The sequence below is a fragment of the Pipistrellus hanaki genome (genome assembly GCF_964339955.1).
Source record: "Pipistrellus hanaki genome assembly, chromosome: 5".
In the NCBI taxonomy this organism is placed as follows: Eukaryota; Metazoa; Chordata; class Mammalia; order Chiroptera; family Vespertilionidae; genus Pipistrellus; species Pipistrellus hanaki.
This window is the reverse complement of record NC_140507.1, coordinates 46,446,250-46,473,707: the sequence shown is the minus strand read 5'-3', so window position 1 is coordinate 46,473,707 and position 27,458 is coordinate 46,446,250. Positions and strand designations below refer to the sequence as shown.

Below are 27,458 nucleotides of genomic sequence, written 5' to 3'. Positions count from 1 at the left end.
TTTCCGTGTCCCCCCCCCCCCCCCCAACCCCCACAGGACTCTCACCATCCCCGGGCCAACACCTACCCAGAGGACAGGCTCAGCAAAGCTGTACCAACCCCTCGCCCTTCGCCCCCCAACCCGCCCAAAAAAGGCTAAGGCCCCAAAGGAGGAACTGAGCTGGATTGAAAGCCAACCCAAACGACCCTGACCTACTAATTCATTCCCCCACCCATCCACTCCCCCCTCTAATTCATTCCCCCACCCATCCACTCCCCCTGCACATTAGACTGGGGGTTCAAGACAGCTGCCACTGCTCGGTCGTCTCCCTCCCTAAGGGGAACGGAGCCTGGGAGGGGCCACCATCCCCTCCACCGGGGCAGCTGCGCCTCGCTCATCCCCACTGCGCCCTGGGCCCTCCAGCTCTCGCCATTGTTTTCTCCCCAGAAAGAACAGACACCGCCCCCGCAGGAGCCGGGATTAAGAAAAAAAGAGGCCCAAATCCGACGATGCGCAGCGTTTAAGCTCACCGCTCCCCCCCACTCCGCTTCCACCCCTCACTTCCAAGGGGACGCGCTCTCGCCCTCCCCCCAAGTTTAGTGAAACTAAAACCCCGATTCCGAGATGGGGAGGGAAGGGTGGAAGTCCTGGGGCAAACAAACGGGAAGGTCCCCCTCTCCGCCTCAGTAACCAAGAACATCTGTTTCCTAAGAGTCTTGAAAGATTTGGCAAGATTCGCTTAAAATTAAAAAAAAAAAAGTGAACTGCCAAAAAGCCACAGCCCACCCGGCAGGTTAGGCATCGAAGGTGGAAGCATCGTCCCTGGTCCAAAGGCCTGCGGCCGAGTTTGGGTGCAGAGGGTCCGATACTAACACGCGCGCAGGGAACCAGCTCCTCCTTTGCCCGCTGCGCCCCCTCCCCGGGGCACACTCACCTCCATCTCCGAGTCCGCGGGGCCGGCGCCGGCCGCGGAGGGAGCCGCCGGGGCCGCGCCGCCCTCGGGGCCGCCTTTGTTGCTGGTGCCGCTCCCGCTGCTGCTGGCGGCGGCCGGCGCTGCGGGCTTAGGAGGCGCGCTCTCGGGAGGCGGGGGCGGCGGAGGCTCGGCCGAGGACGACATGATGTTCCGTGTGCGTCACCCGCAGCCGCTGGGGGCCAGGCGCCGCGGGGAGGAGGCGGAGGCCGCGGCCTGGCTGGCTACGTCGCAGAGGAATAACGGGAGGGACGAGCAGGCACTCCGAGTGCCCCGTGCGTGCGCCGGGAGCCGCGGGGAAGCCGAGCCGAGCACCGCTCCCGCCGTCCTCCGCTTCCGCCGGGCTGTGGTTCTGCCGCGGCTGACCTCACGGCGGGAATCACGTCGACGGGGGTGGGCGGGGCCACCGGGTCACGGAGGTCAGGAAAGGCGGGCTGGTTCACGGGAGGGTGGAGAGTGGAGCGAAAGGGGAAAAGAAAGCCAAAACGCGACCGAGGCGAGAAAACAGACTCGCCGCGTCGCCTTCCTGGGTCGAGATCACCGATCTCGCCGGGATCCAGAACACTTACCTATGCCGCTGACTTTCAACCCTCGCGAGATTGATAGTTGGCGAAGTGACTGGATTCCGAAGGCGCATGCGCATTCCCCAAGCCGTCCTCGTGGCCACGCCCCTTCCGAGGTGAGTGGGCGGGGCCTGGATGCGGAGCGTGGCGGCTTAGATTTAGGCTTGTGTGTTGCATCCGTGGGCTGGACGCGAGCGCGGGCTTCCACGTGTTCTTAACCGCCCGGTGCCCTCCGCCGCGGTGTCTTCTTGTCCCTGCGTCGCTCGCTGAGAACTCTCCCAGCTTTGGTGCCGCCTGATGAAACTTGGATGACTGCGCTGGCCTTAACCCTTATCCTGCCTCCTCCTGGTGTGACGTCACGGCGTGACGACATTATGGTTATCCCAAGTGACGGTTCAGTTTTTTGTTGTGGAGGAAAAAGTACCCATTAGTGTGATTTTTTTATTTTTAGAGTTTACGTTATTTATGTCAGTTATATTTAAATGCATTCTATTTACCCTCGATTCACACTTAGATGATATTTCCTCTTAATTTATAAGCTAAAAGTAAGCAAATTAAGTGCAGGCTACCTTAAGTGCACGAATAACCAATAGATAAGGAAGAGAGGCCATGGTTGGTAGCTTTTCCTCAACCATAAAATATTAAATAAAAGTTTACATTGTTCTCAAGAGCAGATAATCAGCATTAATTATTTGCACAGTCTTAGGTGCCTTCAGCACAGTCTAAGGACCTTGTGCCTCCTAGATTCCAGTGCAGACTACAGAACTTATTACCTGTGTGAATGCAGATGTTATACAGCTTATTTAAATCAGTTTTCTCAGCTTTTTATTATTACAAGCATACTTCATACCTCAAATAAATTGTCAGTTCAGTCCAGAGAGCCACCATAGATTGATTATTGCAATAAAATGAGTCAGACAAATTTTTGGGTTTCCCAGTGCATATAAAAGCTTTGCTTACAGGGTACTGTAGTCTGTTAAGTCTGCAATAGTACTGTCTAAAAAAAAAAAATTACATGCCTTAATTGTGAAATACTTTCCTGTTAAAAAAAAAATGCTAACCATCATCTGAGCCTTAAACAAGTTACCAGCAGAGGGTCTAGCCTCAATGTTATGGCTGTTAACTGATCAGAGGGGTGACACTGAAGGTTGGGGTGGCTCTGGGAATTTCTTAAAATAAGCCATCAATAAACCAGTGAAGTTTGCCCATTAATTGACTCTTCCTTTCAAGAATGATTGCATGTGGTGCTTTTTAATAACATTTTACCTACAGTAGAACTTTTTTCAAAGAACTTTTCATCTTCTCAAACCCTGCTGCTGTTTTATCAATTAAGTTTATGAAATGGTAATGTAATACTCATTATTATAAATGTAACAATAGTGAAAAGTGAAATACTGTGAAAAATACCAAACTGTGACACAGAGGCCTGAAGTGAGTAAATGTTGGAAAAATGGCACTGAAAAACTTGCTGCACACAGGCTTGTCACAAACTCTCAATTAAAAATTAAAAATAAAGCTGAAGTTGGTTTGGCTCAGTGGTAGAGTGTCGGTCTGCAGACTGAAAGGTCCCAGGTTCGATTCCGGTCAAGGGCATGTACCTTGGTTGTGGGCATATCCCAGGTAGGGGGTGTGCAAGAGGCAGCTGGTCGATGTTTCTCTCTCATCGACGTTTCTAGCTCTCTATCGCTCTCCCTTTCTCTCTGTTAAAAATCAATAAAATATATTTTTAAAAAATTAAAAATAAAAACCCTGCAGTATCTGTAAAGCACAATAAAGTGAAGTGCAATGAACATATATTATCCCAACTTTATGTTGGATAATATTATTATAATAATGTCATAAGAATTAAATAAGATAGTGCATGTAGGGTGTTTACTAAGGCACCCAACATATAGTGAGCTCTGGATTCAAGTGTTAAATATTCTTGTCACAAAGAATCATAAACATAAAAGTTAGAAAGTAGTTGGAGGAAGGGGAATCTAATGTTTTTTTAATAAGGAGGAAGGGTAAAGGGGAATAGTGTCAAAACAACACTACCAGGGGTTAGTGCTTTAAGCATGATCTCAGAAATAGAATGTTACAACGTAAAACCGCCAAAACCGGTTTGGCTCAGTGATAGAGCGTCGGGTCTGCGGACTGAAAGGTCCCGGGTTCGATTCCGGTCAGGGGCATGTACGTTGGTTGTGGGCACATCCCCGGTGGGGGGTGTGCAAGAGGCAGCTGGTCGATGTTTCTCTCTCATCGACGTTTCTAGCTCTCTATCTCTCTCCCTTCCTCTCTGTAAAAATCAATAAAATATATTTATATATATATAAAAAAGAATGTTATTGTACAATGTAAAACCATGTAAGTGTTCTATCTCAAATTGCAAATACTTATGTTTATGCCTAGAATTCTTTTCATTAGATTTAGTGTGCTAGAACAAACAGCATGTGCTGTACTGCATAAGTACAAATGGGGGGGGGGGGGGGGGGCGGGGGTGGAGGGAAGAGATATTGCCAGAGAACAAAAGATTGCAAAGAGCCAGGACTGTCTCAGCATTTTGTCCTTGAATGGTAACAGAAAGGAGTGAAGTTAATCAAGGACAGAGTAGGAATGCTGGGCCTCTCTTCATTGCATGGTTATTTTGTTTTGTGAAAGCCTAGGAAAATAAAGGTTGGTTATTACATTGCAACAATAAAACAGTATTGATCTGCATCTAAGAATGGGAATGAACAACACTGGATATCGATGATCACATATATGTATCTTTTTCAGAATTCTTCTAAGTAGGTTATTTGCCATGTAAGTGGATTTCAATTAAAGAAAAACATTTTCTTAATAAATAAGTAAGGCTTAAATACATTCCCTTCATAATTGGTCACCAAATGACATCAATGGATGAATTAGTACCTGTTGAATGTGTGTGTGTATGTATATATGTGTGTGTGTGTGTGTGTGTGTGTGTGTGTGTATCACTTAGTGTTGCCTTTCCTTACTCTTTATAACTTAAAAGTTCAAGTTCTCTGTGAATTTCCTTCCTGCTTTTTAAAAATGTTTTCTTCTTTGGTTCTTAGATTAAATAATCCTAGGAATCCAAATATGATCCGAAGTTAAATTTTAACTATCACCAACTCTGAAATATTTTCAAAAGAACTAACCATAGCCAAAGCTATGATTAAAGAATTTGGGTTTGCCTTTGTTCAACTGATTGAAACTAAGAAGATGCAAAAGATATACCTCAAATCTTATTTTTTTTAAAAAGCAGGAGTGGCTATATTATTATCAGATAAAATAGACTTCAGAACAAAGAAAATTAAAAAGAGGAACATTCTATACTGATGAAAGTGTCAATCCACCAAGAAAACATAAAATTTCAAAATGTGTATGCACCAAACAACAAAGCTGCAAAATATGCGACGCAAAAACTAGCAGCCCAACCGGTGTTGCTCAGTGATTGAGCCTTGACCTAGGAACCAGGAGGTCTTGATTCCATTTCCAGTCAGGGCACATGCCTGGATTATGGAATCAGTCCCCAGTGTGAGGCGCGCAGGAGGCAGCTGATCAATGATTGTCATTCATCGTTGATGTATCTATTTTTCCGTCTTCCTTCCTTTATGAAATCAGTAAAAATATATTTTTTTAAAAAAAACCCGAAAGACTGAAACAAGAAACAACAAATCTACAATTATTGGTGAAAACTACAGCATCTCTCGGTAATTGGTAGAATAATGAGGCAGAAATTCAGAAATTCATCAAGGATGCAAATTCAGCAAGGATGGGCATAAGAACTCACCAACCAACAGAATCTAATTTATAGAACACTCCACAAAAAGAGAAGTATATATGCTCTTTTGAAGAATCCACCAAAAATACACCAAGATAGACCATAAAACAAACCTAAAAAAATATAAAGTAATTAAAATAATATAGTGTGTCCTTCAACCACAGTTGAATCAAACTAGAAATTAATAACTAAAAGTTTCAAGGAATGTCTTAAAATTAATACACTTCTAAATAATTTATGGGTCAAAGAGGAGGTCTCAAGACAAAAGTACATTGAACTCAATGAAAATGCAATATATTAAAATGTATGAAACAAAACTATTATAAAACAGTACTCAGAGGGAAATTACATTTTTTTTAAAAAGGGTAGAGGAATCATCTCCAATCAAAGCTTTCATCTCAGAAGCATAGAAAAAGATTAACCCAAAGTAAGCAAAAGGAAGGAAATAATAAAGGTAAGAGTTGAGATCAATGAAAGTGAAAAGAAAGGAACATAAAAAAAATAAAATAAAATAGAGAACTGGCTTTTTGAAAAGATAAAATTGACAAATTTCTGGTAAAACTGACAAAGACACAAATCACTAATATTAAGAATGAAACAGATCTATCACTACAGAACCTGAAAACATTGAAAGGATAAGGGAATACTACAAACAACAATTTGACAAATGAAATAGACCATTTCTTGAAAAATACAAACTACCCTAACTCAAACAATGTAATATAAATCATTTTAATAGCTCTATAACTACTTAGGAAGTTAAATTCATCACTTAAAAACTCCCCCAAAGCAAAAGCAGGTTTGGCTCAATGTATAGAGCGTCGGCCTGCAGACTGAAGGGTCTGTTACTGAATGTGCTTATTTTGCCACTTTGAGACACTTTATTAAGGATATGTACAGTTGTAGAAATTATGTGTATTCCTGAGCTTTGCTAAACTCCCTTCTCTGCTGCTTCGCTCCCTTTTGTAGCACTTGGCTCCCTGTTACGCTGTATTCACTCTTCCCTCTGCACTTATGTATGCAAATTAACCACCATCTTTGTTGGGTTAATTTGAATGCTTATTCCTGATTGGCTGGTGAGCGTAGTGGAGGGATGGTCAATTTGCATGTTTCTCTTTCGTTAGTGTAGATCACATGTGTCAAACACAAGGCCCTCGGGCCAAATCAAGCCCGCCAGGCCTTGCAATGTGGCCCGCACCGCGCTGTCATCACTGCACTCTGCTGTCAGTTTATGACATTGTCAGTTTATGACTGTTCAGTAAACCATCGGCCCGCGATTTAGGCTGGATTTTAGATTTTGGCCCCTTCTCTGATTGAGTTCGACACCCCAAGTGTAGATAGTAAGTAACACATGAAAAAATGTGTAACTTCATTAGTCATAAAAGAAATGCACATTAAAACCACAATGAGATATATCACTTTATACCTAACAGAATGACTAAAATAGAAAATAATGACACACCAAATGCTGGTGAGGATACAGAGAAACTAAATTACTCATACATTGCTAATGAATATGTGGTGCAAAGGAATTTGTAGACCAAAAAACCCTGAGAGTCCTAGCTGGTTTGGCTCAGTGGATGGAGCATCAGCCTGGGGACTGAACAGTCCCAGGTTTGATTTTCTGATCAAGGGCACATGCCAGGGTTGGGGCTCAATCCCCAGTGTGGGAAGGCAGCCAATCCATGATTCCTTCTTATCGTTGATATTTCTCCCTTTCTCTCTCTCTCTCCTTTTCCCGTCCTCTCTGAAATCAATAAAAATATATTTTAAAAAACCCACAAAACCCTGAGAATGATTGCTTTAGGGAAAAAAAGTATTCTTCCTGGAAAGCAAAAGCACACACACAGTTGTATTTTTCTGAAACGGTTGCTCCTAAATATAGTATCAATCATTTATATTAATAGTAACTTTTAACCAAAGGAATTTGATTTCACAGAACACTAGAGGGTGGATAATTATTAACTGTCATGCACTGGCATTTTTTCAGATTAGCAAAGCGCATGAATACACATAACTTCTACAGATGTACACATCCTTAATAAGGTGTCTCAGAGTGGCAAAATAAGCAGACACAAGAAAAAAATAGCCTCTTTGTAGCATTTAAAATATAAAATAAAAGCATATAAACTGAAAATTATATTTATTAATCAATGTTCCAGTATCATTTCTTACTTAAAAATGACTTAGGCATGCACTGACTATCTGGGAATTAATTTAATGTAAGTTCAAAATTACCTAAAGAAATGATCAAGTTAGCACATGTCATAAAACTTAACTACTATTGAAAATCAGAATAATGATTCAATTTATCTAAACACTAATTTATGCCCTAGCTCTTTTGGTTCTTTTGGAACATTGGCCTGCAGACCAAACACTCCTGGGGTCAATTCTGGTCCAGGGCATGTACCTTGGTTGCAGGCTCTTCCTCAGCCCAGGCTCATGCAGGAGGCAACCAGTCAATGTGTTTATAGTTCTCTCTGTCTTTCCCCCTCTCTTCTACTCTCCCTAAAAATGAGTGGGAAAATATCCTCAGGTGAAGATCAACAAAAATAAATAAACAAACACTAATTTATATTTTTTATAATCTTAAATATTAACTGGCGGTAATATTAACTTATTTGATCAATAAACCAATATAAATTTATGAAGAACATTCCCAAATAGAATAGAATATAGGCTTGCATTATAGTTAAAACTGATAAGCCAGAGAAGACATAGTTTTATTAAAATAAATATTAAACTATTCGTGTTTGCCAAAGATTCACTAAATTTTGTGAACGTGGCTTCTTAAAACATTACTTGTTAATTTTGTTAAGAATGCTTTTATTTCCCTTTAGATTCTAGCACACTTGAAGTTTTACAAGTTTGTTCATTCCTGGGAATTTTAGGAACTTTCAGCCCATGCAAGTGCTTATTTACCCCTATCAGCCCATCTGAACAGGACCATTTAAAACTATACACTATGGAGAAGTGTCTATTCAGGTCCTTTGTCCATTTTTAAATTGGGTTGTTTGTCTTCCTCTTGATAAGTTATATGAGTTCTTTTTAAAAATATAGTTTATTAATTTTTTGCAGAGAGTAAAGGAGAGAGATAGAGAGCTAGAAATATCGATGAGAGAGAAACATTGATCAGCTGCCTCCTGCACACCCCCTACCGGGGATGTGCCCGCAAACAAGGTACATGCCTTTGACCAGAATCGAACCTGGGACCTTTCAGTCCACAGGCCGATGCTCTATCCACTGAGCCAAACCTGTTTCGGCTATGTGAGTTCTTTATATATTTTAGAAATTAACCCATTATCAGATGTATCACTGAAGAATATGTTCTCCCATGCAATGAGTTCCTTGGCAGAGAACTTTTAGCTGACCGAGGGTCTTATGAAAAAAAAAAAAAAAAGCTCAAGGTCACTAATCAGACAGATGCAAATTAAAACTACAATGAGGTATCAATCACCTCACACCTGCCAGAATGGTTACCATCAACAAATCAATAAACAACAAGTCCTGGTGAGGTTGTGGAGAAAAGGGAACCCTAGTATACACTGCTGGTGGAAAAAAGTATGGGATTTCTTCAAAAAATTGAACATGGAATTGCCCTTGACTCAGTGATCCCACTTCTGGGTACATATCCAAAGAAACCCGAGACACCAATCAGAAAGAATATTTGCACCCCTCTGTTCATAGCAGCATTATTTACAATAGCTAAGAACAGCCAAGTGCCCATCAATAGATGGGTGGATTAAAAAAAGCTGTGGTACATTTATACAATGAATACTCTGCAGTTGTAAAAAAAAAAAAGAGGAGGATCTTTTACCCTTTGAGACATCATGATAGGCCAGGAAATTATTATGTTAAGTGATATAAACCAGTCAGAGAAAGGCAAATAGCACATAATCTCACACGTGGAACAAAATAAACTGACAAACAAAATCGGTCCGTGGACATGGAAGCATGAAGCACACGGATGTATTTTAGAGGGATGGGGTTTAGGGGTGGGTGGGAAGAGATTAGTTAACTAAAGGACGTATATGCATATATGCATAGTCCATGGGCACAGACAATAGTGAGGTGAAGGCCTGGGGTGAGGTGGGAACCTGGTGGAGTGCAGCAAATGGGGAGAAAGTAGGGGACATTTGTAACATTCTCAACAATAAAAACAAATTTTAAAAAAACCCTGTATAACCTATCAATCACATCCTGAAATGGAAAAACCTTGTACACTGACACAGTGAATAGTAAAGGTCTTTCTGCATTACATACATACAGAACACTTATACTTTCAATTTTAAAATTTCAGTCACAGGTCAAGCAAGCATCAAGACAACAACACAATAAATCTCCAGTCCAGATATAAGAAGCTATTCTTTCCGGTGGGTAGAGAATTCTTAATTTTATTAATAGTAACAAGAATTAAGTAATCTTTGCCAATTGTTTTTGTTTTGTTTTGTGAATTGACCTAATTCTGCAAGATCTAGGTGGACACTTGGTTGGGGATGGCTAGAGCAGGTGGAATTCAGAAACTGAGAAGAGCTAGTGTGCTGTCAGAACTGCTCAGGAGGGTATAAAAGTCTGAAAGGACACCATCCAGAATGTTGGAAGGAATGGAGAAGAGGTGACGAGGAAAGGTGAGCTGTACAGGGGTGAGAGGGGGTGACCACTGAATGAGAACGGGAGTGACTGGATTTTAGTGACAAGAAGGGTGGTGCCCAAAGTTCCCAAATCCTCAGGTTTGGGGAGGAGAAAGGAGAACTCGTTTGGAGCAATGTTGCAGAAGAAGGGGATTCACTTCCTCCTCCCAGGGCCTGGAGGATGACAGGAAGTAGCTCCACAGGAAAGCATTTGGGGAAGTGGTATCCTCAGGGGAGCCCACATTCCATCCAGGCGAATTTGGCATAAAGTCAAAATAAAGTGTGCAGAGAACCAGAAGAAAGGTTTGGGAAAGGGAGAGAGGTGGGAGACTGACAGGTGACAGGACGGTCATTTTTGGAGTTGGTGAACTGGAGTGGAAGATGACAGGACCTCAGGTGAAGGTTGGGGTGACTGGGGATGTGAGGAGCCCTCGGGTACGGTGGCTGTCACTGTGTTTGCAGTGTTGTTGGTGATGGGCAAAGTGACGTCCTGAGTAGGACAATTCCTACTTCCTGTGATAAGCCTTTGAGTTATTCAATTCAGAAGGCTTCTCTCTTTGCAACTGTGAAAGGAAAACAATTGCATGTTTGTGGCAGTATTATTTATAATAGCAAGAGTGGAAATGTCTACCAACTGACAAAATGTGGTGCATCCCTACAGTGGAATATTATCCTATATAATAAAACCCTAATATGTAAATAGACCTACTGGCGGAACGACCAGTCGCTATGATGTGTACTGACCACCAGGAGACATATGCTCAACGCAGGAGCTGCCCCCCTGGTGGTCAGTGTGCTCCCACAGGAAGCCGGGCTCATGGCTGGCCGGCACAGCAGTGGTGGTGGGAGCCTCTCCTACCTCATTGGGACAGCAGTGGGACATCCCCTGAGGGGTCCCGGACTGGGAGAGGGTGCATGCTGGACTGAGGAACCCCCAACCCTCTGTGCATGAATGTCATGCACTGGGCCTCCAGTTCAATAACAAAAAAGAATGAAATACTGAAACATGCTACAACACAAATGAATCTGCACACATTAAGTTAAGTGAAAAAAAGAAAGTCGCAAATGCTAAAACCTCATATTATATGATTCCGTTTGTATTAAATTTCTAGGAGAGGGAAATCTATAGGGACAAAAGTAGACTGTAATCCATGAAAGAATATTCATATAAATTCATACCACTTTTTTTTTTTGGCCAGGATTTACAAATTTGCAGATTCAGTTTTATACACAAGAGGGCGATGTCCACCAAATAACAAATTGGTTCATAGCCGCTGGAAATATGCAAATATAATATCAGGGGGGAAAGTATAAAGAACAATTGACATTGCCCTAGCCGGTTTGGCTCAGTGGATAGAGCATCAGCCTGAGGATGAAAGGTTCTTAGGTTTGATTCTGGTCATGTACCTCTGTTGCAGGCTCCTCCCCTGCCCAGACCCTGGTTAGGACCCGTGGAGGAGGCAACCATTCGATGTACATTTCCCTCTCCTTTCCACTCTCTCTAAAAATCGATGGGAAAATATCCTCAGGTGAGGATTAAAACACACACACACACACACACACACACACACACGAAGTTGACATTTACAAATCTATATATATGATTTTGCTTATGAATGCACAAGATCTGGAAGGACAGATGACATATTGCATGGATGAGAGGGATACTTTTTGTTATGTAATATTGTATGCTTTTTATGTTTTGAGAAATGTGATTGTATTTATTCAAAAAGTCATGTAGAAAAAGCTCACTTTATAATGAAATTTATTTTGTGCTTAGACTAATATAAAATTGATAAGAGGGATGTGGAGAACATATACAAAATATAAAGAGATTATTCAAAATTTTTTTAGCTGAAACTGGTTTGGCTCAGTGGATAGAGCGTCGGTTTGAGGACTCAAGGGTCCCAGGTTCAATTCCGGTCTCGGGCATGTATGTTGGTTTCAGGCACATCCCTGGTGGGAGGTGTGCAGGAGGCAGCTGATCGATGTATCTCTCTCATTGATGTTTCTAGCTCTCCCTCTCCTTTCCCGTATGTGAAAAATCAATAAAATATTTTTAAAAATTAAAAAAAAATGTTTTTAAAAATGGTTGCCAATGCATACTACTAGTTTTTAAAAAACATATTCGAATGAGCTCAAGGATTTCCCCATATATTATTATTATTATTATTATTATTATTATTTATTTTTATTGATTTCAGAGTGAAAGGGAGATGGAGAGAGAAACATCAATGATGAGAGAGAATCATCAATCGGCTGTCTCCTGCATACCCCCTACTGGGAATCAAGTCTGCAACCTGGGCATGTGCCCTGACTGGGATGATTTTGGTGGATGTACAGTACTGTAATTTTAATTTGCATTTCACTATTACAAGAAATATGGAATCATTTCATATATGAGCCTTTTAAATGGATTTTTAGTGAAAATTCTGTTCATTTCTGTCTCCTCTTTTCCTTTTTGGATTACTGCATTTTAAAAATTGATCTATAGTAGTTCCAGATATATTTATGTTACAATAGGCCTTTGTCAGTTAAATGGGTTGCAAATATAACCCAGAATGTTTTGATTTGACTCTTTTAATGGTGTCTATTGATGAACAGATATTCTTAATTTTATATTATCCAATCAAATCTATCAATCATTTCTTTTTTGACTCATTCTTTTTTTGGTACTCTTTAAGAAATCTCCCCTTATTCCAAATCATGATAAAATTATTCGATATTAGTCGTGTTCTTTGCCTTCCACAATGTCTACAAGTTACAGGGAATTGACATTTGCTTATGACGTGAGCTAGAAGTCAATGTCTCATATTTATCTATATGGATATCCAGTTGGTCCACAATATTGAAAATAAGATTATTTTCCCATTTGTTGCAGAGTTACCTTGCCATAAATCAAGTGTCCATATGTGTGCTGTGCATTTTTTTCCTGCTTGTGAAAAATATTTTCTTCTTTACTGAATTGGTTCTAGGAACCCATACATTATGATTCAAAGTTAAAATGTACTACCATCACCCCTGAAATATTTTCAAAAGAATAAGCTGTAGCAATGCAATTGCTGGATTAAAGGTTAATAAATATGGGGGTGCCTTTGCTCAAAAGACTGAAATTAAGAAGATGAAAGATATACCTCAAATATTATTGGAAAGACAGGACTGGCTACATCATTACCAGATAAAATAGACTTTAGAGCAAAGAAAATGTGGAGATGCTATAAATACATCAAGCAAAGGAGGATTGGATTTTCCAAATACTTGGTCTCCCTTTTGTTCCAGAGATTTCTCCTCATGGAGAAACACACTTGAAGATTATTGGTTTATCCTATCTAATAAGGAGGGAATATGCTAATTGACTGCCTCACCCTCAAATATGGAGGTGCCCACAGCCACTAAGAAGGGAATATGCTAATTGACTCTTTCTGCCCTCAAAGATGGTGGTGCCCAGTCAGTGCCCTCAGCCCTGCTCACCTGCCTCCAGAGTCCCCCAGTCTTCTCAGCCCCCCAGATGCCCAGTGCCAGCCGGAGGCTCAGGTAACCAGGGCCGGCCGAGGCTTGTGCTGCTGGCATTGGCAGCAGCAGAGGTGTGATGGGGACGTCACCTTCTCCTGATCGCCGGGTCGCCTCCCGCCCCCGAGGGCTCCCAGACTGTGAGAGGGGGGCAGGCCGGGCTGAGAGACACCCCCCCCCCCCCCCCCCAGTGAATGAATTTTTATGCACTGGGCCTCTACTATTATAAATGGCTGTATACAAATGTATGTACAATTTAACCAATTCTCTGTTGTTGGGTATGCTTCTAACCCCATGGAGATACATTTTTGTGAACACCTTTGACTAATGCTTTAGGGTTAAATCCTTGAAATGCAATTGCTGGATTAAAGGTCAAGACTAAGATTGTATTGATCAAGTACTGTTTAAAAAGGTTGTACCAACTTATGGCCCCCCTGGTAGTATATAATAGTATTCTACTGGCCACACATATATTAGATATATTCACTGAGTATTTTTAAATATTTGAAGGAATATTATGCAATCTTTAAAAATGACAATCAGATCCTTAACACCTGGGGAAGTATTTATGATAGTAGTCAATGCAAATAGCAGGATCCAATTACAGTCAAAGATAGGGAAGCAACAGTTTGTGGGCATTTTTCCTCTTCCAAAATTTTCTTTAATTACAGTTTTACAATATGGGAACAAGAAACCTATTCCAGAATGCAAGAGGGCTGGCCCCTGTCTCAATTTTCAAACAGACTTAAGCCCCTCTAAACTTAAGAAGAGGAATATAGAGAATTAAGGAGTTTGCAATCCCTGATGGGTGTGAAGGGTCTTTAGGAGTGGCTCTCAGACCAATGCCACAGTACTGCCAAAGGTGGAGACAGTCAAGAATCCAGTTCAGGAAGCCACCACCCCAAGGCTGAGCCCAGGGTCACATTCTCATAGCAATGGGACGATGCAAAATATACCACGTCATTTCATAATGCTCAGTTCTGCCTGTGTGATAGCTGCCTATCAGTGATCTTTCCTGGTTATTCATGTCCTTGCAGGTTTGCTTCCACAAGGACTTACAAGGACCCATTAGAGCGGAAATGACAGTGTGTGGCTTGTAGGACCCACTAGAATACAGCAGAGATGACAGCGTGTGGCTTCTAAGGCTGAGTCATAAAGGCATTGCCGATCTGCTGAGCCTCTGGGATCAATAGCATTGGGGGAAGCCAGATGCCATGCCGTGAGGATACTCAAGCATCTCTGTGAAGAGCTCATATGAAGGAGAACACAGGCCTTCTGCTATATGAGCGGACCACTGTGAAAACAGAGCCTTCAGCACCAAGATGACTACTGTATCAGCTGATTTGACTATCATTTCATTAGGTCTCACCAAGATACTTCTTCTTTTTTTTTTTTTTTTTTAAATCAATCTTTATTGTTCATATTATTACAAGGGTTCCTCATTTCTTCCCCCCTCCACCAGGTTCCCACCCCACCCTCTGCCCCCTCCCCATCCCCCATTGTCCTCATCCATAGGTGTACAGTTTATGTTCAGTCTCTTCCTCCCTCCCTTTCCCCGATAGTAAATCCCTTTTCAGATAGTAAATCTGTTACTTAGCATTTTCTCATATCAATAATACCTCCACATGCCCAATGATACACTTCACACAAAAGACATTTCCAAATAGGTCAACCAGCCTCATCCAGGCCCCACCCAAGGCACTCACAGATCAACACCCCAGCGCTATACTAACTCAACACATCCAGATCTAAGCCTTCATTACTTAATTCAGCAGACCCTCAAGTTCCCGCAAAAGTTTCCAGCCATGTCTGAGAGGCAGCCGTGGGCAGGGACAGGCGAGGAGCGAGCTGTTTCGGGCCTGGCTGCTCTGGGCCTGGCCTCTGTTGCTCTGGTTCGTTCCACAACCAGCTGCTCCGGGTCTGGTCACTGCCGCTCCCGACCTAGTTGCTCTGGACTTGGCTGTTGCTGCTACAGGCCTGGCCGCACCCGACCCGGCTGCTCTGGGACCGGTTGCTCCGGTCCCGGCCGCTCCGGGCCTGGCCGCTTCCAGCGTGTCAGCCGCTGCTCCTGGCCTGGCCGCACCAGACCCGGCTGCTCCGGGCCTGGCTGCTCCCAGCCCGGCAGCCGCTGCTCCGGGCCTGGCCGCTCCCAGCCTGGCAGCTGTTGCTCTGGGCCTGGCCGCTCCCAGCCTGGCAGCCGCTGCTCCGGGCTTGGCCGCACCAGACCCGGCTGCTCCGGGCCTGGCCGCTCCCAGCCTGGCAGCCGCTGCTCCGGGCCAGGCCGCACCAGACCCGGCTGCTCTTGGCCTGGCCGCTCCCAGCCTGGCAGCTGTTGCTCTGGGCCTGGCCACTCCCAGCCTGGCAGCCGCTGCTCCGGGCCTGGCCACACCAGACCCGGCTGCTCCGGGCCTGGCTGCTCCCAGCCTGGCAGCTGCTGCTCCGGGCCTGGCTGCTCCCAGCCTGGCAGCCGCTGCTCCGGGCTTGGCCACACCAGACCCGGCTGCTCCGGGCCTGGCCGCTCCCAGCCTGGCAGCCGCTGCTCTGGGCCTGGCCGCACCCGACCCGGCTGCTCCGAGCCTGGCCGCTCCCAGCCTGGATGCTCCAAGATACTTCTTAATTACTGACCATGGAAACTGTGAGAATAGATCACTGTTGTTTTTTATTTGTTTGTTTTTGTTTGTTTTAAGCCATTACTTTTTGGGTTGTTACATAGCATTAGATACATACAATATTTATAACCTTCCACCCAATATTTTCCCTATTCTGCTTTTCTTCTTTTTTACACTCCTCATAAAACAACTAAATTAATAGCAAACAAATAAATTGTTCATATTATTCTCTTTTCGGATGCCTTCCTTTTTCCTTCTTGCCTATTCTCCAAAGTCCTGCTCAATCTCTATGAAATATTTTATTTACTTGTTTATTATTTTTCAATTACAATTTACTTTTAAAAAATTGATTTCAAAGAAACGAGGGGAGGAGGGGAAATAGAAATGTCAATGAGAGAGGATCATTGATTGGCTGCCTCCTGCATGTCCTCTACTGAGAATTGAGCCCACAACCTAGGCATGTGCTCTGACAGGGAATTGAACTGTGACATCCTGGTTCATAGATCAATGCTCAACCACTAAGCCATGCCAACCGGGATTGACTATGATTCTTTGATAGACTTTCCTTTAGTAGTTTATTTTATTCTATTATATATATATTTATTTTCCTTCAGTAGTTTATTGCTATTTCATCAGAAGAAACTAATATCCTATACATTTGTTTTTATTTTACACATATTATTTGTAAAGATGAAAATTATGTTTCTTTTGTATTTTCCATAGCACCTTGCATGATGCCACACATATAGCAGTGATTCTAGTCCAGTGGTCAGCAAAGCGCGGCTCGAGAGCTACATGAGGCTCTTTGGCCCCTTGAGTGTGGCTCTTCCATAAAATAACACGGCCTGGGTGAGTCTATGATATTTTGAAGAAGTGGCGTTAGAAGAAGTTAAGTTTAAAGAATTTGGCTTTCAAAAGAAATTTCAATCGTTATACTGTTGATATTTGGCTCTGTTGACTGAGTTTGCTGACCACTGCTCTAGTCAAATGACTTAACTTTTAATAGGCCATCCTCTACTAGCATAAAAATATAAAACAGCACTTTCTTCTCAGTCGGAATTCTGGAATTATTGCATTGTCTACAGATTGAAATAAGCAACTTCCAGACTCATTGTTTTTATAAAGTTGATCAGATGTATGTGGGATATATGTTTTGCACACAAAAGGGAAATTTAAAGCAGGGATAATTAAATAACACAACCCAAGTAATAGCAAATGAAATTCTGTCCTTGATAGAATATGGTGCCCCGCACTGCAATAATCCAATAACCTTTCTGTTCCTTAGCATATTTTCCCTCAATGGAGATGCCAACTTAATGGTTCCTGAAAGACAAAAAAATTATGGCCAACAGAAGCAGAAACATGTTTCACTATTAGTATATTGCTTCAGAAATTCATCAACACTTTTATTTTAGAAAAGAAAATTTATTGGCATAGAGACTGCCAGTTTATTTCAAATTAAACCTCAAAATTATTGCTTGGTACATGTGTACGACACACTCAGATTAAGGAACTAATACCTGTGTCAGTCAGTGTCCTCCAGAGAAACAGACCAATAGGATTGATCAATCCCTCTATCCACCCATCCATCCACTGAAGAGATTTATTTTAAAGAATTGGCTCACACAATTGTAGGGGCTGGCAAGTTTAAATTTTGTGGGGCAGACCAGCAGGCTGGAAACCAGGCAGGATTCTGTTAAAGTCCTCAGGCAGAATTCGTCTATGGGAAATTTGTTCTTGCTCTTAAGGCTTTCAACTGATTGGATGAGGACTGTCCACTTTATGGAGGATGATCTGCTTTACTTAAAGTCATGTAATCATATCTATAAATGTTAATCATATCTATAAATACCTCCACAGCAACATTTAGGCAAGATTTGAACAAACACAGGCACAACGGCCTGGCCAAGTGGACAGACACATTAACCATCATAATGCCGTATTTGAGAAAGGGTGTTATTTTGAAGAGATTTGATTTTTTCCTTTTCTGTACCACAATGCATTCCACATGATGAGTATTCAAAATATTCTGAGCACCATTTACCACAAAATCAGAGACAAATTATGCTGAGAGTTAATCACCAATATACCATTTGTAATAGTAATAAAGTTCTGTCTAATAAAGTATATAGAAACACATATTAGAAACTTACCTTTCTACAGGTTTTATTTAATTAAGAAAAAAAAATTATAATTACAATATATATATATTGACTTCAGAGAGGAAGGGAGGAGAGAGAGACGGAAACATCAATGATGAGAGAGAATCATTGATAAGTTGCTTCCTAAACACCCCACACTGGGGATTGAGCCTGCCACCTGGGCATGTGCCCCAACCAAGAACTGAACTGTGACCTCCTGGTTCACAGGTGGGTAATCAACCACTGACCCATACCTGCAGGGCATTTGTTTGTAATCTTAAAACAAGGAATCTAAGGGAGGAATGTTACCCATCACAACATTTAATAAAATGTCTCCCATCACTAACATGGCTTTTAAATATGCAATAACACATTAACAAAATTGCAGTTACTCTTTATAAAACTCTAATGAAACTGTATTTAAAGAAGTGTTTATTAGAGATTCTTTTCCCAAAGGAGTTATATGCAAATATCCAGAAGTTTCACCATGTATAAGGTGACAGAAAGACAGATGAGGAGAATGATCTCAAAAATTATCTTACCCACCCCAAAATTTCCAAATGTGATTTAATGAGAGTCAGAACTACAGAATGCTGGGCCCCAGTAGGCCCAACAACTGACTTAAGAGCAATTACTGGGGTTTATGAAATACTAGAGATGTTTGAAAGCTCTCAGGAAAATAAAAAGGCTCAGCCACTTATTTTCCATGTATAAAACCTGTTTTAAGATAGGAAAAATTGTACACAGACCTTTATTTATTGGCCTTTTACTCAACAAAAGGTGGGTAGCACTGGCCAGATGAAGAAAAAATAAAGACATATGCATGTGGCAACAGTGTCAGAAGCTTTTTCTACTTAGTTAAAGTGTGACTACTGTATTTTAGCATGATTTAGTGAGATCTTTCATACAGAAAATGAGTGACCCTATAGAAATAGGCACAATTGGATATTTTATTTAGATAAAAACTTAAGGAAAGATCAAAAATAGAAATTTCTGCCTGGCTGGTGTTGCTCTGTGGTTGAACTATGAATTGGGTTCAATTCCTGGTCAGGGCACCTGCCTATATTATGGGCTTGATCCCTTGTGGAGGGTGTGCAGGAGGCAGCCCATCAATGATTCTCTCTTATCATTGATGTTTCTAGCTCTTTCTCCCTCTCTTCCTTCCTTTCTGAAATTTGTGTGTGTGTGTATACACACACACACACACATATTTCAGAGAGGAAGGAAGAGAGGGAGAAAGATACACACACACACACACACACACACACATATTTCAGAGGGGAAGGAAGAGAGGGAGAAAGAGCTAGAAAATAAGTGGCTGAGCCTTTTTATTTTCCTGAGAGCTTTCAAACATCTCTAGTATTTCATAAACCCCAGTAATTTGCTCTTAAGTCAGTTGTTGAGCCTACTGGGCCCAGCATTCTGTAGTTCTGACTCTCATTAAATCACATTTGGAAATTTTGGGGTGGGTAAGATAATGTATACACACACACACACACACACACACACACACACACAAAGATAATATAAACTTCTATGTTATCTCTGTATCTAAATGGCCAGTGATTAGGGTCAATCAGGGTCTTCCAGCTGCTGGCTGGGGCCTTCCTTCCCTGGCTGCCTGCTGCTGGCCAGGGCCTCCCTTCATTCCATGCCACCCCCTGGTGGTCAGCACATGTCATAGCAAGAGATCTAACTCCTGGTTGAACTCCCAAGGGGACACTTTGCATATTAGCCTTTTATATATATACATATTTTTAAAATGTAATAAAGATGTATATCCTAATCTGTTACATACCCTGAGTTTTCCATATTAGAGACTTCTTATGTATTAACTTCCCCTACTGGGATAATTTATTTTGGTATCAACCTTGGAATTCACCTTAAGAACATCCTGATATGTGTGCTTAAACCTATTATTATTTTTACTTCCATACGTTTGTGTGAATCATAATTTTCTTGACAGTATGCAAATAAAACAAGGGATAGAAACTGCTGACGCTTTTCACCAGCTATCGATAACCCCAATTTCATATCAGTGTTATTCAGAATGGACTAAAATAAATGAACATAAATGTGAACTTCAAACGCATTTATATTGATGAAATAAATTTTTCAGGCTTCCGGTATTGGGGGTTACACAAAATTTTATTTAAAAAAGATCCTAGGCTAAAAATGTTTGGAAAAGAGTGTTCTGTAAGAAACTGCCTTTTAATTTGTTAATACAACGTTCAACATCTGAGACAAACTTAAGACATTTCGATTCTTAAATTCTTCTGCACAATGGGAACATTTCTACAAATCAGTGTTGCAGGTATTCAAAAAGGGTGATAACTTGTAATAACAAAATTACACTAAAAATTCGCAATTGCTTAGACTTGCGATAGGCAGCTTTAAACAACATTTCTATTTTTGAATGAATATGTGTACTGTGTTTTAATCTCAAAATATGGCCCTCCTCCCTGTAACACAACTTCCTATCGTCACACACCAAACTGCATTGTATTCAGGCACATTGTAATGATTTTAGATTTTATTTTGTGGTTTCATTATGAAACAGCTTGCGCATGCCAAACTCAAACAATCTTTTTATTTCAAAATCCACCTCAAAATCCACTTCTGGGTTTTAGCCTTTGTTTGAAAAAGGAGCAAACACTTAAAAGCATCAACTGTTACTAATCTACCATTCATCATCCCGTTATGAACATTTTTAGTTTGTGGATCAGGGAAACAAACCCATTACATTGATGAGGCACAGAACTGGGGCCAGAGGCCAGGAATCAGGGCGCATCTGTGTTCTCAGGCAACAGAGGTCTGATGGAGGGGGGTCTCGCCTCAGCCACGAGCACTGCGATCTCTACGCCCCCTTTGACAACTGTTAGTAGGTCTCAAATCAATACGTGAGAGATTGTATGCCATGTAGTTAAAAAACAAACAAACAGCTCTATCTGCTTTCTAAATTACGGAGCAAAGCCAAGACAGATACATATAATTGTAGCTTCACTATAATTTGTGGTCTTGATATCATGTTATAGGTGAGACAGAATTATATGATCCCTCTGGTGGTTTCACAAATCTGGTTGAAAGAGGTCCATGACTATAAGATTTCACATTATAGCAAGACTCCAATATTTCCTGAACTGGGACAGTGAATATAAATCACAGTACAAAATCCTTAATTTTTTTTTCTTTTTTTCTTTTTTTTTTTTTTACTGGAAAAGCAATAGATGCTACATGTGAGAATCACTTACATAACATCTTTTTTTCTTTTAATGCAGGTATAAAATATTAATTGCATAGGAATTTAAATATAAGGCTAAGAAGAATATTAAGTAAAGTTAAAAAAATCATAGAAAGGGCACTATGGTGTCAAAAGATAGAATTTCATCCTTAGAGTAATAAATCTGAATTACTGTCTAGTTAAAAAAAAATCACAGTATGTTGCTATACCTAACAGTGAATGTCAACGGTGTCATTAGTTCCAAATTGGAATTCAGGACTAACATGAACAAACTAAAGCTCACTGTCTAAACCTGATTGGCGTAGTAGCACATCGGTGCCTGGTACGTACCTGATTAGTTACATAAACTACGATTTGCAAATAACATAAAGTTTAATATGTGTTAACACGTGTGAGAGCACATCATGCCACCAGCGATCTGTAGGGCTTACTTGGTAGTGTAATTATTCAGTCTTCCCGAGGTACAAGATCCCACCCGGCAGAATCTCCACTCAGTGAACTAAGAACACTGTAATTAACAAAATAAAGTTGTACACTGAGAACTAACTGTACATGAGCCAGAGAACTCGGTCCTAATACCACTATACATATTATCCTTAGCATTCGAGAAAGCAATGAATGATGAGTCCAACTGGACTCGGTAGTTCAACAACTACCACCTGCAGTTTCAGGCAGGAGAAAGGTAAATTGTGAATCTACTTTCTCACCTTAACGTTACACTGAAGTTGAAGGAGAAATTTACAAACCTAAACGTAGCTTAGTTTAACTTAGTATCCATCGCTATCTAGAGTAGTGTGAGGAAAAACAAACACTTCCCAAAGGAGTTATGGTAAGGTACATTTGCGAATACCCCAACCAATGTTTAAAATGAAAAAGTGCATAAATACAGTAATACTACAAGTGTGGTAACTATGGAACCATTTTTTTGGGGGGAACTAAACAATACTATTTGTCTACTTTTTTTTTTTTTTTTTTTTTTTTTTACAGGTTATGAACTGTTCAGATACCATAAAGCACCACTGACAGTGTCAATTGCTTGATTATGTCTGAAAGGTCCTTTGACTTCAACTAGAGAGTACTCCAGGATCTACCTGGAGTTTAAGTGTCAAGTCTTCTTCAGTCAAACAGGATTTATCTTTGCAATTATGTTCTCTTTTGTTCAGACATAGCAGAGCAATATGCTCATTTCACACTCTTGGTTGGTGTTTCGGATTCTGTGGACTGTCTCCCGTCTGTCCAGGCTTCTCGGGTGCTCTTCAGAGCGAGGGTCTTCTGTTGGTCAACCACAACATAATCCACTCTCTCATCTGCTACACTGCTTCCTGGGCCGCTGATCTTTTGCTAGAAAAACGCAAATTAAAAAATATATATATAAATCATAAATTTCCACATAGAAAGGAATGCTTCTTAGTGAAATTTGGTCTTAAGCCCTGACTGGTGAGCTCAGTGGTCAGAGTGTCGGCTTGTGCACTGAAAGGTTGTGGGTTCAATTCCCAGGCAAGGGCACATACCTCTGTTGCAGGTTCAATCCCTGGCCTCAGTCTGGGTGTGTGCTGGAGGCAGTCAATCGATGTGTCTCTGTCACATCGAAATCTCTCTCTCTCTGTGTCTCTCTCTCCCTTCCTCCCTCCCCTCCACTTTCTCTAAAAATCAATGGAAAGGTATCCTTAGGTTAACAACAATAACAAAAAATTCAGTCTTTAAACACAGATAAACATGCAGAATACATAACTCTTGAAATTCTATTTGGTCACACACACACAAAAATAACATCACCTCAATTTAACAATGTTGTCTCTCTCTTTCCTGTACACTGTTTTTCCTTACATTTAAAATTATCATCTATAATAATTAAAGCATAATATGCTAATTAGACCAGATGTCCTTCCGGACGACTTTCTGGACGAAGCTAGGGCTGCGAGGGAAGGCGGGGTCCCAGGTGCCTGAGGGAAGCCAGTGCCAGCGGCCGGGAAAGGAAGGCCTACTCTTGCACGAATTTCATGAATCGGACCTCTAGCATATAATAAGCATTCAAACTAAGGCTTCCCATCACAGATGAAATTCTTATAAAGTAGGGACAGCAGATACCTAGTTCATCTTAAGACACACAACTTGCTTCTAGAACCGTTAGCCTTTATCTTAAGCTTTACTTTTTCAAGCCCTGAGAACATGTATCAGTGCTTACTTTCAGAGTTGAAGAATAGTTTTTTTCAAAAGCAGTACTTTCAAGAATGACAAATTACATAGGCAGATGGGCTGGCCCTCTTACTCCTAAAATACAACTAAATATTAGTTAACTTAAAACAAAAATAATATTATTTAAAAAAATATATTTATTTTTATTGATTTCAGAGAGGAAGGGAGAGTGAGAGAAAGAGAGAGAAACATCAATGATGAGAGAAATCATTGATGGGCTGCGTCATACATGCCCCCCACTGGGGACCGAGCCTGCAACATAGGCATGTGCCTTTGACTGGAATTGAACCTGGGACCCTTCAGTCCGTAGGCTGATGCTCTATCCACTGAGCCAAACCAGTTAGGGCCAAAAATAATTATGAATGCATTGTTGGGCTTGCTAGACAATAAGGAAAATCCCCAAGGTGTGAGGGAAGCAGAGGCAGCAGTGGCCTGCTAAATGGTAAAGGCAGTGCTTTAGAATGAATGTCAATCTCAGCAAGGTTAGGAGGCGCTAGGTGGGAGGCATGCTGAACCAGGTCTATTCTGTTATGCTCAGGAGCCTTGAAGGGAAGTGACTTGGTCCTAGCATGGGAGCTCCACTGCTTCCTAGCAGAGGCCAATGCAAGATTCCCTGATAGCCTCGGCAAAATAAATTCACAATAACAATGTATAAAACACACAAGGGGCCCTGGCCGGTTTGGCTCAGTGGATAGAGCATCGGCTTGAGGACTGAAGGGTCCCAGGTTCGATTGCGGTCAAGGGCACCTATCCAGTTGTAGACTCCTCCCAGGCCCGGGCCCTGGTCAGGGCTCTTGCAGGAGGTAACCAATCAATGTTTTTCTCTCACATCAATGTTTCTCTCAGTCTTTCTCTCTCTTCCACTCTCTAAAAAGCAATGAAAAAACATCCTCTCGTGAGGATTAAAAAAATAAATAAGTAAAAATAAAACACACAAGGGAACAAGCCATCAGAAGTGCAAGGCAGCAAAAACAACAAGCACAGATTCAGACCTCCAAGAACTTCAGATATTGAAATTATTGCATAAACATTATAAAACATATATATGTAAAATGCTCAAAAAATTTTAAAAAATAAAAGAGAAAATATGAAAGATTGATAAGAGGTACAAAAGATTTAATGAGAAGTTCTAACTAATGTCTAATCAGAAACCTCAAAGAAGAGAATTGGTATAGTTTTTCATACGGAAAATAATACAGTAACTAATAAATGATTATACAAAAGTAAACTCTATGTTTCATATATTCACAACCGTAAACCGATTTCCCCCAACCCTGTATTTACAGAATGAGCTTTCACTTACTTTACGTGGTGGTGTGGATTTTCCAGAATCTAAATCTAGATCGAGGTATTCCACTTGTTTGTCTCCTTTGGGCTTGATCATAGGGCTGCTTCCTCCATCAAGACTGCTACTGCCAAAAAGATTCTGAAAGGACAACACAACAAAATCAACTGCCAAACATTCATGAGACATATTGCTTTTCTCACTTGCCATCTACCAAAGCCTAAATGTCTATTTCAAGAGGACATAGCTTGAAAAGTATCTGCTTATAAAATTAAATAACTTTTTAAAGTTGGGGGAAAATAAGTAATGTCTAAAAAAAAGCCAAAAAACTGATCAAAACTTACTTTAGAATAAGCTGAAAGTAGTATCAAATGTCAAACTTGGTTCAAACCAAGACTGGAATGTCAAGCTACTAAAGTTTTGATAGCTCAACCTGAATATATTAAAATGATATATGTATTCAATTACATAGTTACTTATTTTTAAATATATTTTTATTGATTTCAGGCTGGGAGGAAGAGGGAGAGAGAGATAGAAACATCAATGATGAGAGGGAATCATTGATTGGCTGCCTCCTGCACACCCCTTACTGGGGATCGAGCCCACAACCTGAGCATGTGCCCCCAACCAGAATCGAACCCAGGACCCTTCAGTCCACAGGCCGATGCTCTATCCACTGAGCCAAACCTGTCAGAGCGAGCAAATTATATTTTTAAACTACAAGATCCTTATGCACCTTGCCTTCAAATTAATTTTTTTTTTTAAAGTTCTGTATTTTATTTAAAGGCTTTCACACTGAAATTAGTTTTAGAACAAGTATGTTAATTAAAGCTTCTAGAATAATGATCCTATTGGCAAACTGTATTTTATTCCAACCATCTGGAATTTTTACCACTTAATTTCCTGTGTTCTCTTGGTCTTATCCCTTCCATCCTAATAGGATTTGTACAATAGTAGGTCTAGTCTCAAAAAAAGAAAAGATAAAGAAGGGAGATAGTGGACAGTAATTTTTGCTCAGGTTAAACAGAGTAGGCTGTGATTCAGGGCAAAGACAACTGCTAGGAAAACAGTTTACCCCTCATTTGCAAGCAGGGCTGCTGACAGGCCATGTGCCATGTTTTTGTGAATTAGAAAAAGATGCTCTCCTTCCTCTGGGATGTCACAGCTCTGTGCCAGGCCCTGGCTCCGCGCAGGGCCCTGCCGCGGGTCAACGGGACATGGTCTGGGTTGCTCGATAGCTCGTGAGTGCGGCCTGTTGTACATTCTACACACGCTAGGCATGGTGATTATGCAGTAACCAATCTGCACCACAAAATGTGATGGCTCTATTAGTAGGAACAGATTTTTAAACCAAATTTATCAACTATTCCTAATACAATATTGACAGCAACATGCAGCGGACAAAAAAATAAGCAAGTTTTGGTACTCAGTACAAACAGCCATTTTCCTCCTGCTCATAAAGAAACTGATTTTTTCCCCTCTAAATGAGGTGATATTTCATTCTAACATAAAAAAATCAAACAGGAGTGTGTATGTGTGAAAATATGTTTGTATTCAAATGTGTCCAGTGGAAGAACCTGTATCTGGAATTTCCCTAATTGGGAACACCTAGAATTCACAATAGCACAAGGCTATGAAAGGAACCCATGAGTTCATCTGATGTACACGTTTAATATATTTTATTGATTTTGTACAGAGAGGAAGGGAGAGAGATAGAGAGTTAGAAACATCAATGAGAGAGAGTCATCGATCAGCTGCCTCTTGCACACCCCCTACTGGGGATATGCCCGCAACCAAGGTACATGCCCTTGACCGGAATCGAACCTGGGACCCTTCAGTCCCCAAGCCGATGCTCTATCCATTGAGCCAAACCAGTTTCGGCTGATGTACACGTTTAATCTCAGTAAGTTGTTCCCAAAAAGTATTTCTCAGAATTGCTAGGTAAGCTGTTTTCTAATTGTTACTGGTACTGGAAATTTTTTCATCTTGAAGCATTGTTAAAATTTATGCCCCATTTGCTCCTGATCTAATCTCAATTGGGAACAGCCTTTAACCCAGTGTTTTCTCAAAACAGTTTAGAAAAACCCTAAGATTCTAGGAGTTATTATGAGTGTTCTGTGAATTAGAAGAATAAAATAAAAACAAGTTTGTTTTCCTAAAATTATTTTTAAAATGTGCAAAATTATTGAACATATTTTTGTTGTTATTGTAACATAATGATATTTGTCTTTGGTAATGATGTATTTGTCATTCAAATGTCAGGAGTCACATGAAGGGCCCAATTCACGAATGTCTGACTTTGGACCTGTGTATAAATGAATAGGCAGCATCCAGTAAAAAATATTTCCTTGCATAGTTTCAAAATGTACTTTATAGATCAAGTACATCTATAAAAATTACAACTGGAAGCTTTTTAAAATTAACTAATTTTATTTCTACTTTTTAGATATTGATATTACACTTCGACCCTCTACTGGTTTTAGACATTAGCATACTATTTTTAAAAAGCATTAAAAAATTGTCTTTTATCCTTTTTCCTTAGGTATAAAGAAAATAAGTAAGGATAA

At 40.9% G+C, this 27,458-nt stretch overlaps 3 protein-coding genes across 6 annotated transcripts in view; 1 reads left to right on the top strand and 2 right to left on the bottom strand.

The window, feature by feature from the left end:
• SMARCA5 (SNF2 related chromatin remodeling ATPase 5) overlaps positions 1–1,096 on the bottom strand; it is a gene marked incomplete at its 5' end in the record, with an annotated part of 38,693 nt that extends 37,597 nt beyond the window's left edge. Inside the window, one exon of the mRNA XM_084886337.1 lies at positions 914–1,096. Coding sequence (XP_084742463.1) covers positions 914–1,096 — 183 coding nt within the window. The remainder of the gene's footprint in view (positions 1–913) is intronic.
• LOC311623841 (uncharacterized protein) lies at positions 1,095–27,453 on the top strand (the record flags this gene model as incomplete). 2 transcript variants are annotated; one of them, XM_084886357.1, is made up of 2 exons in its annotated part: positions 1,095–1,628; positions 27,434–27,453. In XM_084886357.1, the coding sequence occupies 2 exons, from the start codon at positions 1,095–1,097 to the stop codon at positions 27,437–27,439; spliced, it is 540 nt and encodes a 179-aa protein (XP_084742483.1). In that variant the 3' UTR covers positions 27,440–27,453. The 2 variants fall into 2 exon arrangements, with proteins under 2 accessions (XP_084742483.1, XP_084742482.1); XM_084886356.1 differs by lacking the exon at positions 27,434–27,453 and adding an exon at positions 9,579–9,650.
• The window catches only part of GAB1 (GRB2 associated binding protein 1), a 122,107-nt gene continuing 115,394 nt past the window's right edge, over positions 20,746–27,458 (bottom strand). For all 3 annotated transcript variants that reach the window (XM_084886350.1, XM_084886351.1, XM_084886352.1), the window contains 2 exons: positions 24,910–25,032; positions 20,746–22,751 (listed from right to left, as the gene is read on the bottom strand). In XM_084886350.1, coding sequence (XP_084742476.1) covers positions 22,593–22,751; positions 24,910–25,032 — 282 coding nt within the window. In that variant the 3' untranslated portion in view covers positions 20,746–22,592. The remainder of the gene's footprint in view (positions 22,752–24,909; positions 25,033–27,458) is intronic.